This window comes from Juglans microcarpa x Juglans regia, chromosome 3D, assembly GCF_004785595.1.
Source record: "Juglans microcarpa x Juglans regia isolate MS1-56 chromosome 3D, Jm3101_v1.0, whole genome shotgun sequence".
Classification (NCBI taxonomy): Eukaryota; Viridiplantae; Streptophyta; class Magnoliopsida; order Fagales; family Juglandaceae; genus Juglans; species Juglans microcarpa x Juglans regia.
Window position 1 is genome coordinate 35,172,352 of NC_054598.1, and position 11,914 is coordinate 35,184,265.

Sequence of the window (11,914 nt, forward strand, 5' to 3'; positions counted from 1 at the left end):
CAATTTGATGTACTCTCAATTGGCGTGATTCTGCAATGGTTTCCACCGTCTTCATTCTGTCTTCTCAAGAATGCCTTTCCAAAGCTATTTCTGTCAAGTGAGAGGAATATGATTTGTTTTGATATACTTCTGTTTACACTCATTTGTTAGTCCTTTCATTAGGTGCTTATTTGGGTTCCCCATTCTTGGGTTAATGTGACTCAACTCCAATTCCTCAACACTTTTTTCTTTTTTTGGGGTAAATTGGTAACTACAATTTTTGCTTTAAGGTCTAAGAGATTGCTAAGGAAAAATTCACGCAGTTCAATTTGAAAACATTGGCTGGGATTTAATGAAATCCACCCCGTGGAGTACCCTAGGAGTTCTAGAGGATCTTGCTCTCCATGTATAATGCTTGTATGCTTTAGCTGCACCCCTTTTAGTCATCTTTTCTAAAGGAATCTTGTCTTAGCTAATATTTGTTTTCAAGTTTTTCATGCCTGTTGATATGGCAAATTGGTTAAACAAATCGCAATTAAATTTGTTGTGGGGCGTGGTAGGCGATGTATATAAGTACCATTTGGGAAACGGTTGAGTTCCCCGGTTAGGGACATGGGTAGTAGGAATCTGTTTTTATTTTCCTGAATCTAGCTTTTGTGTAAAAAGGAGTTTGGAGATTTGCGATAGACTTGATTTTCTTTTGAGGACTGGGGTGAAGAACCGGGAAGGGTTGGGTTAATGGGGTTTTTGCTGAAGTTAGTGGAGTGAAAGGGTAAAGCTTGTGAAGAAGTATTAGAAGTGACTGGGATGCTTTTTATTTGTTGCTAGCAGATATAAATCTGGAAAAAATCATCTTTGAAGACAAATCCACATGCAATGCTTCATTCAATTTAATGAACCCTGCTTCCATTGCCATCAACACAGTTGGCACACCCTAATAAAATCTGCCAGCAACTCGGAATAACTTTTCCACAAACCTCTCCCCAAAAACCACCAAACGAGTCTCCTATCTCCTCGGTTAGCCATGGCCCTGACTATCCAGAATTTTTGCACCAATAGCCAAGCTCTGTAATTGATCCTGCCCCACACCTGTTTTGCATGATCCTTCTCCAAGGGATATCGGTTATGTCGTTTTTATCATGTGATTTAGGTCTTTTCATATATATACTCTGTAGCTACAAGTTGAAAGGTCAGGCAGTGTACTTTGTTCCTAGGTCCCATTTGTCTTCTATCTGTCGACTCACATGGGCTTGGCTGCGTAATTTTGGTGAAACTTGAAGGATTAGTTATTTTATGTTGAATTTATTTCACTGCTTGCAACATCTTTATATTTATGAGGTTCTATGTTTCCATTGAAACCCACCTTTTTATAGGTTCCCCCCCATCATGAATCAGCTTCCTTTTGGGTGTAATCTGTAAGCTGGCAAGTTATTGATCTAGATCTACCTGCAAATAGAAGCATCGTTTACTACCAAGGCAAATTATTGTGCATAGGGGTGTGAATTTTTTCGGTCCAGACCGGTAAAACTGACAGGACCGGACCGAATTCACCCATACTCGGTCTCAGTCCATGGTATCTCCAAAACTCGGTTTTCGGTCCAGTCCCAGGGTCTTTTTTTGGACCTGACCGAAACCGACCGAATCACTTGCATATAAATCATATATATAATATTATTTATATCATAGTTGTATAAGTTAATTATGTACTTTTTTCTAATCTATCACCATTGACCATAGAAAATGTAAAATAATATATGCTATCAATTAACTAATATATCATACAATAGATCACATGATAATATATGTTATTATATGTAGATACATGCTCTACTAAAGTACAAAGTTAGTTACTATTAACATCATAAATATAATTATAATTAATTATTTTTTAATGAGTTAGTTACATAACATTAAAGAGCTCATTTAATTTTGATTTTACTGATTTAATTATTTTTTGTATTAATTTATCTACCAAAAAAAGAAGAGGAAAAAAAAATGTTCCTAGCTCATATGGACCGATAGCTAACAGTCCGATCCGGTCCTTGGGGATAATCGGTCCGGTCTGGTCTGGAAAAAAGGTGGACCAAAATTTTCTGTTCGTGACTCCGAATCAGACCGGACCGATTACACCTCTAATTGTGCATTAGTTATGGTTACTATCAAGTGTTTCATGCGATTCATACTTTTATCCTCTTTCACTGATTTTTCATGAAACTACAGTTCATATTTCTTTATGTTTGTTTGTGCAATTCAAATCCCATGATTGAATCCTTTTATAAATACTTTTGTACAGGTTGAATTAGAGAGGTTACGCCTTATCTGTGAGAGAATAATCAGACGTGAAAAAAAGAAGGTAAGTGATTGTAGATTAACAGTATATTTCTGAGTAACAGTACGTACATAAACATGTATATGTGATTATGATCAGAAGTGCTCTATAAGATCCCTACTCTCTTTGTACCATTGAGCCACTGGATCCTTACCACTGTTTTGTCTCAATCCTTTGAAGTTGATTTTATTCCTAGAATGTTTATAGGGAATGAGTACAGACAAAGGTATATTTATCTACTACTTGAGTGATACTTCAATGGCATTACTGGAATGATAAAAGAAGTCAATTATCATTTGTAAAATATTTTGTTCGTAATGCTGAATTGTGATTTCAATTTCTCAAAAACGTCATTTTCTGCTGCACCATGTCTCCCACAGTCCCACTCATAGTTAGATCCTGGTACAGTCAAAATTCTTGATTTCTATGCCTGTAGCATAAAAGCAAAAGCACTTCAGGAGTTGTTGGTGCTGGCCAATGCTAGTAGAAATGGCAGTGAGATATTTTGCAACCTCATCTTCAAGCTTAGCGGATGCAGCAATTGCTGTTAAAATACTTAGAGAAACTAAACAGGAAGAAGAAAGTGAGAGGTAGCAATTGCTGTTAAAATAATCGGAGAAACTAAACAGGAAGAAGAAAGTGAGAGCTAATTACAACAATCTATGGGGTTTAAATTGCTTAGGTTTTAGGATATGATTTTAGTAAAAAGATAGAGGGAGACAGAGCTTGAGACATCGAGTAAGAGAACGCTCATGACTTTTTTTTTTTTTTTTTTGTATATGGGCATATTTGGGTCTTCTCTCTTTGGAATCACAGTTGCTGTTACCCTCTTGCATCTGACAACGTTTATTTATTTATTTATTTATTTTTTATTTTTAATAATATAAGTAAATCAAGGATATTATTAAAAAAAACTCAAAAAGCATAGTTTGAGTACACAAAGTATACAAGAGGAACACCTAACTAGGAATAGGAAAAGAAACAAGGAAATTATGAACACTCTGTCCAGTTAAATCTCTAAAGGCTGTCCAAAGGATCAAAGTCTTGAAGAAAATGTTTTAAGCTCTTCCATCATGCACTCATGATCGTCATAGTTTCTTGCATTCCTGTCCCTCCAGAGTCCAAATACACAACACTAGACATAAAGGGACCATTTTTCATATAGCTACAATTTATGGGTTGCCACAAAGCTTCTGCAATTGGCCAAGGGGTCTAGTATTCTTCTAGGCATAACCCAAGTTAACCTAACCTGATCAAGGAAAATATTCCGCAAGGAACTGACAATATTTCAATGGATTAAGTGATGGTCTACTGATTCCTCACTCTTCATGCATATACAACACTAGTCTTGTCACAAAGCTGCCCTGGAGGGTGCCTTAGTACACCAAATACTTCTCCCAGGCAAGGAATTACTTTCCTGAGATAACAAAACCTCCTAGAACAATTGAACAATGATCTTCCCTTTCTTGGTAGGGCCCAAAGAATCTATTCTACATCTACTAGGCATAATCTAGTAGAATACAAGATGTTTAAGAACTCTGTGAAGGTGTTAATCACCTAGTCATTAAGCTCTAATAAAGCTAATTCTCCACTAGGGAGATCCATAGGAGAACTCCCTGAGGGCTTCTGCAGATGCGCAATACTATACATCTCTATGAAAGCTTCTTGAGGCCTTGTTCCCACGCCAAAAGTCATGCCATAATTGAATCCTTGAGCCTTCTCCCACTTAAAGCCTAGTATGACTAGAAAAAAACCTTCAGTCCTTTCATGCTATTTATCCATAACCTTATCTTACCTCCCAACCCAACCACAGCCGAATCTCGAACATGAGGCCTCCCCCTCATGTTGGTAACAACAAAGCGATTTCCTTCGGAGGGCATGTTAAACAAAAGCCATCGCCATAAATAGTTTCATCGCTTCACTATGTGATTAGCCACACTTGTGGAAAGGAGAAACAAGGATAGAATGTATGTAGGTAAGTTAGAGAGGGTGCTCTTGATCATGGTGATCCCACCACCCTTCAACAAATACATCCTCTTCCAACCACCAAATGATGCTCAATTTTCTCAGTACTCCATCCCAAATAGACAGCTGTAAAAGAGGCTTCCAAAGGTTGGCCTAGATATTTCATAGGCAAATAGGATATCTTGCATCCCAATATGTTCGCCAAACTATCTAAATTAGAAACATTCCCCACACAATCTTTGACTTAGCCAAATTTACTTTTGACTCAGAAACAGGTTCATAGCATAGAAAAAACTTCCTCAAAATGGGGATGTAGTCTAGGTTTGCCTCACAAAATATCAAGGCATTGTCTGCAAAGAAGAGGTGAGATATGTTAAGCACCTTGGGATTCTTGGCCGCCGTAGCAAAACCCAAGAGAAGGGCTACATCAGCAATAGCTAATAACATTTTGCTAAGGGGTCACATCGTGTGGGGCTTTGTAAGCATATAAGAAGAGGATGGGATCATAGTTTTGAATTCCATTCTGGTTTAGTATTTGGTACACTATACATCCTCATTCCGTTTCGTTCCAAATCCCGTCCCATTCAGGTCCATTCTGACCCGTTTCGGCCAATTATGGCTTGTCCTGGACTACATTTCATTTCAAACTATTTTAATGGCAATTTTGTAATTTTCTTGAGTTTTGGATGACATGTTTGTTAATTTTAAAATCCTATATGGCATTCATGTAATTTTAAAATCTAAAAGGGATTTATATAATTTAATTATTTTTGTAACTTTAAATATGTCCCCTCATTCTTCCTTTTTATTTATTTATTTTAAATCTCATTATTTTTAATAATTTCTCAGTCTTTATTTTATTTTATTTTTGTGTCTCAACTCAAGCTTTTGATTTTTTTAATATTATCTTTTGACACCAATATCTCTTCCTTTTTTTTTAATGTTTTTAACGTATATTCATTTTAGAAATATTCAATCCTTCCATATATACATATATAGACACACAAAAATACATATATGATACATACTCCCGAAATGGTACGCTAGAACTCACCGGTACCGAAATATTCCATTCCAATACTTAAAGCAGAATGATCACTGAAACGGAATTTAAAACATTGGATGAGATACATTCTTTAGATACACCCACTTTGAAGTGGTAATAGGGCCCGCAAGGAAGTTTATCCAAAAATTCTTATCTATAAAATACAATAGAGATGGAAATTTATCCAGAAATCTTTGGTAGCGACAATGCAGAAAGCCTCGATTGAGGATCTTTCAGACTTATCCAATGGTGTTTCCCCATGGAATGTCACTTTCTTTGGAGATGCTCAAGATTGGGAAGTTGATGCCTCTTCCGGAGTTCTTCAATCTTTGGTAGTACGCATACCACAAGTCCATTTCTGTGGAAGAGCATTTGGAAGACAAAGGCTCCCTTAAAGGCAATCTTCTTTGTATGGAACACTTCCTTGGGAAAGATTCTCACATTAGACAACCTAAGGAAACACTGAATCATTTTCATGGATTGGTGCTGCATGTGCAAAAAGAGTGGGAAGTCCATTGACCATCTACTACTTCACTATGAGATTGCTATGATCCTATGGGATGAATTATTTGCTAGGGTGGGACTAGCTTGGGTGATGCCGAGAAGGGTGATCGATCTCCTAGCATCATGGGGAGGTCTTCAGGTTAATTTCCACATTGCAGCAATCTGGAAGATGGTTCCATAATGCCTATGGTGGTGTCTTTGGAGGAAGAGAAACAAAAGAAGCTTTGGGGATCGTGACCTGTCAATGGATGATCTTAGAACTTTTTTTTGTAATACTTTACACCATTGGTCAATTGTAATTGATTTTAATGGTGTGAACTTTCATGAAATTCTTCTATCACTAGATTATCATGCACATGTGAAGTTCTTATATATATCTCATGTACTTGGGCTCTTGCCTATTCTAATTATCAATAAAATTGTGTTTGCCGGTAAAAAAATTTGCTAAAGACCTCTATGACAATAACAAAGAGTAGCGAATATGGTGGGCACCTCTATCTCGAGACTCGAGAGCTAGTGAAGAAGCCAATTGGATTACCATTCATCAATACAGAACATCATGTTGTAGAGATACATGCTCTATCCAAGATCGCCATTTTTTCCTAAGTCAGCATCTTCTGAGAAAATAATACAAGAATTCCTTGTTAACATGATTGCTTGTAAGGGAGGCCTTTTGTGTAAAGCAGTTGTGGATTTGAAATTTGGTTGTGCTTGGGGCGAGTGGTGTTCTAATGGAGAGCTCATGGGCCCTATGGGGTGGGGTTGTGGAAATACATCCAAAGAGGTTTGGGGGCTTCTCTACTCATACTAGACTTGTGGGTGAAATGCCTATAGGATAAAATTCTTGTATAGCTTATGGTGTGGAGACGATGGCATCAAGTAAGCTTCAGAGATCTTTTTATTTTATGGGTTTCAAAACTACGAGGATTAGAGTGCAAGTTTCTATACTTCAGGGTTCTTTTTATGATTTTCCCTTTCATAATTAGGCAGTCTGGTTCCAATTTCATGCTTTTTTCCTGCTAGGATGCTGTATTATTTTGCTGAAAGAGGGTTAGATTTTTTTTTTTCAGAACTTAACCCCCCAGGGGGCGGATTTTTTTTCTTGTGGCTTCTGCTTACTGCACCTCTCTTCTACTGGTTGTTAGTCACCCCATTCCAATTGGGTGGTTTTCTTGATGCCTATGCTTCTCATTGTTTCCAAAAATGACCATTTTCCAAACACTAATTTATGTCATGTTAATCTCTTTTGGATTAGTGGCTTCTACCTTTATGCTGTGTCTGGAACTTGTATGAACTTTTCCCCCCTTTCTGAATTTTTGCAGCGGGAGTTGGTTTTGTCTTCACATGATATACTCGCTTGTAAAAGAGATCATGTTGCTCGTTCTCTGCTTGTTCATAGTCCCTTTTTCCTTCCTGAAGTTAGTTCTGAATCAGCTACAACATCCCTTAAAGGGCACACTGATGGGTATAAATCATGCAGTGATGCAATCCAAAGATCAGATGATGTTACTGTCGATAGCACAGTTTCTGTCAAGCACCGGGTTAAAGTTCCTGTGTCCATGGACAGTGACCTGAAGACAGATGATGACAGTTCGACATCCCAAATTTTTCTGACCAGAAAGCTTACAGAGAGGGCACCGTTTTCTGGGAAGCAGATTCCTCATAGGCCTTCTGTTGCATCTCCTAATCTTTCGGATGATGCCGGATGGAGGTCAAAATCTAGAAAGGTATGGTGCATTTTGGAATCATTTACATTGTTGTTTCGTTTCAACTATTTTCTAGTGGAATTTGGACTCACAAATACTATATTTATTAGCAGCATGCTGAGACATTTGAAAAAGAGCTCATAATGACTTCAGACCAAGCAACTATGAAGAATATGCGGTTACCCAAAGGATATCAGTATGTTCCTGCTGATATCCTTCCGACTGGAGAGCAGATCAACCAGGATGCTTGTTCTGGTGAGCCGGTGGATCGTCATGGATAGAGTGAGGCTTCTTCTGGGTTTTGATTAGCCTACTTAGGCTGTAATCCAGCAATGACAAATCTTCTGCCCAGAGGCTGCCATCTTCCTCTGGATAGAGAATGGCAAAAATGAACGCCAAGATTGGAGGGTAGGAGGGTTCTGGCCAGTGTGCTCATAAATAGGAGCAAGCTCTGGTTTGGGCAGAGAAATTTTGACAAAATTGTTGTATATTCATTATGAGTAACTGTACAGTGGGTGAGGGTTCATTTCGTTTACATGTATTGGAAGGATTGATGCTTGTCTCCTGTCGAAGAGGTGGGATGGAAGCTCTGTTGTCTATTCTATACGAGGGAATTAAAGAAAAGCGTATCACCTACTGTGCCTGCTCTGTAAAAGTTGGGTGTATATATTCCTTAAATATGAGATGGCGCTCTGCTACATATTGATTAGTGCATTTGTTTCAAAATGTTACCTTGTGTTTTTAGTTGGTTGATTGACTGCACTTTCTTGGTTTTGCTAACATTGTTCCAAAGATGACAACTCTCTCTCACTCACTCTCACATGCAGTTTGCCATTGCAGATCCAAGAAGCAGGTGTTGGGGATGGCTTAGAAATCTGGAGGAGGTATGGTTGTTGCATCATGCATGTAATAATTTCTGGGTTGAAAAATGTATGTGGTCAGGGCCCCAAGGATTTCAACTCACTTGTTGCAGTACGGATGAGGGTGGCTGCTGCGTAAAGGGTGAGTATGACAATCTGGAAAGGAGGCTGCGGACCCTCTTCATATATATATGGCTTCACTAGGAAAAAGATGTAGATGTATAATTTGCACTTGTTTTTAAGTTTTTGACTTGTTCTTTATTTATTTATGTATATGCAATGAAGAGACAAATTTCTTCTCTACAGGTATTGATGGTTGATATTAATTCAATGCAGCTTATAGTATTTATTTACTTGAAATGTGGTGGATGTAAAGCTAATTTAGTTTTTCTTTGATAACAATTTTACTCTCGAGTGTTCTACCTTCCGCAGATCTGTAATCATGGGTCCGAGGCGTAATGCAACCTTGAATTCATACCGGATGGTCTGGGTGGCTTGTAGTGTTGGATTGAGCCGATTTTTCTTGGCCCAACCCTTTTTTTTTTTTTTTTTAAGGAAAAGGCTGAAAATTGGCCCAACCTTGGTATATAAACATTTATCATCTATATTTGACAATCTATCCACCAGATTAATATACGGACTATTTCTTGAGAAAGCCTTTTATTTTAGTGTCCGCAGTCTCGAGCTCTTTCGAAACCTCGTCCAGAAAATGGGTTCGATAGAAAATTCACTGAATAGCGGAGCGGTGAACGACTACACAATTAGTGGATAGAACTACAATATATATATATATATATATATATATATATATATATAGTCATGATATGATATTATTCATCGGCTATTAATAATTCATATTTAAAAAAAAAATCGTAGATAACAGTAATAAAAATAAAATATGACCATAGTATATAACATTTATTATCTATATTTAAGTGTAATAAAAAGTTCTATCCACCTCTACTATGTATAGTGTATAACATTTATTGAGAAATTTTTGAAAATAATATCTTAATATTTACTTATCGTTATATTTCAGCGTTTTTCCCCCCGCAGGGGGGGGGGTGTTTACCGTCCCAGAAGAATCCACCCTCGCACACTAGGGTGGGGCCCCCGTCCGCATATCAGGGCCAGGGGCAAACACCTTATCCGTCCACCCCTTGCCCTGCTCAAATGGATCCATAACTTGTTTTTGGGCTTGAAAAGGCCAAGAAGACATTTTTGAGCCATTTTGGGCCCATAAATGCCATTGTACAAAACTAAAAATTTAAATTCTAACTCTCATGTTTAAATTTTTTTTTAATAAATAATCTAAGATATTACAATAATACAAATTAAAAACTAGTATATTTCTAAGTTGCAACTAATAATTCTAAGCTATTACAATAATACAAATTAACCTGAAATTATTGCAAATTAATCTAAAAATATTACAAGTTTTCACATAATTTAAATGAATAATAACAACATAATATAATAAAAAATTATAGCAAGAATACAATTGACTTATGATATCATTTCACATTGTTCCAAATATTGAATTTTGGGTGGTCATGGTGGTGGAAGAGTGAGTGAGCTGTGCTGTGAAACTGTGAGATCATAAAACTTGAAACATTAATAGGAAGACAAATTAGAATTACAAATAAGAAACAAAAATCATAAATGCTATAGATATGTAAAAATTACAAATATTAAAAGTAGTAACCAATATGAGATTGAGATCAAGATGAATTCTTTGGGATTAAGATTGGGCATATGACAGTGAGACTATAAAAAGTTAAAAAAATACAAGCAAAACAATTAAAATTATAAACATTATATAAATACAAAATATAATTAAGAGAGAAATTATACAAACCAATGGCAACGGTAGGTCCAATACACACAAAGTCATGTTGTAGCTAATGTAGCACTACCCTTATGCATCGTAGTTGACCCTATAATAATTAAATTTAAAATTAATACTGGTTCAATGAATAAAAGTAAATTAAAATAATATCAAAAACCAATCAATAAATTAAAAGCGATTATTGAATCCAAGCTAATCAACACCTTTCTCTAAGTTGGCTTCCTCAAAAAACCCCACAAATTGGGATACTTTGATCCAATTTTGAGTGCAAATCAATGCCTACATAATGGCTGAAGACAATGGACTCTGGAATGGATTCAATATGCGCCCTCTAGTGCTAAAGGTCGACTTTGAGACTACGGTACTAATCGGGATGGCCAAAATACTACGGGCAATCTCTCTGACGATAGGATACTTGACCTCATTGGTTTTCTACCAAGATAAGATATCAAACTCTCGCGTAAATGGGTGTGAATCCGATGCCAAGTATCTATCCAACTTTGACTGAGCCTTTGCAAGATGATGGACCACGGGGTCCTACTCCAACCTCTCACCCCACTCCAACCTATGCATTTTTCCTATCTTGACTTCAGGAGGAGTAGGTGCTGAAATATTACCACCCCTGAACACGGCAAACTTATCAAATAATTTACCAATGATTTCTCTAACTCTTGTCACAATATGATCCACCCATGCCTTCCTATGTGCCAATCCCAAACCATACACCATGACATCAATTTTGTACTAGGGGTCAAGAAAAACAACCATATATAGGAAAATGTTCATCCTATTCAAATCTCCCCAATACTTGTCATATTTAACCCTCATGCTCAATGTCATTTCCTACAACCTAGTTTGGTCACTCGCACATGTCATCCAATTCTTTTTTCACTTTACGTATTTGCTGACAAAAATCATTGGATGTATGGTACAAAGAAATAGAAAGCTTGGTTGTGACATGGTAGAAAAACTTCAAAAAGTTTACAAAAATCCCAACCACCTCCAAATTATCATTAATAGGCTTGCCTAGTCCCCCATCATCTTCAAGATGTTTGATATATTGAATGTCTTCGTTACCTAATAACTTAAAGGCGCCCTTATACTCTTAGGCTATCTCCAACATTAAGAAGGTTGAGTTCCATCTTGTAGGAATATCAAGACAAAGACCCTTCTTGCATTCAATACCCGTAAACCTCACAGCAACCTTGAATTTCTCAGATTTAGCAGGTGAAGATCTCACAACTATCGGTGCACTTCTCACAAATGTTGAACGAATGGGTTCAATAGAGTTCACCGACTAGCATAGTGAAGAACTGCTATGCAATAATCGTTTCATTTTTAAGTAGAGACAGAATTACGATACATACACACACACACAAGTCATGTTAAGATATTATTCATCAATTATTAATAATTCCTACTTTTAAAAATAAAAAATTCATAGATAACTATAATAAAATATTATTATAGTATATAACATTTATCATCTGTATTCGATGATATAATAAGAAATTCTATTCGCCACCTATATATATAGTGTATAAAATTTCTTGAGAAGACCTCAAAAAAGATTCTCCAATATTTACTTATCATTATATTTCAATGTCTGCAGCCTTGAGTTCTCTCAAATGCTTGTCCAACAAATGGGTTCGATAGAGAGTCTACCAACTAGCAGCG

General features: G+C 36.7%; 1 protein-coding gene across 11 annotated transcripts in view; it reads left to right on the top strand.

Annotated features, from left to right (window-relative positions):
- Window positions 1-8,733, top strand: part of LOC121256681 — a 35,010-nt gene extending 26,277 nt beyond the window's left edge. For 4 of the 11 annotated variants that reach the window (XM_041157539.1, XM_041157536.1, XM_041157537.1 and 1 more), the window contains 3 exons: window positions 2,273-2,332; window positions 7,145-7,549; window positions 8,356-8,733. In XM_041157539.1, coding sequence (XP_041013473.1) covers window positions 2,273-2,332; window positions 7,145-7,549; window positions 8,356-8,592 — 702 coding nt within the window. In that variant the 3' untranslated portion in view covers window positions 8,593-8,733. Of the gene's footprint in view, window positions 1-2,272; window positions 2,333-7,144; window positions 7,550-7,638; window positions 8,238-8,355 lie in introns of those variants that run through there. The other 7 variants (XM_041157545.1, XM_041157544.1, XM_041157543.1 and 4 more) reach the window with 7 other exon arrangements.
- The last annotated feature ends 3,181 nt before the right edge of the window (window positions 8,734-11,914 follow it).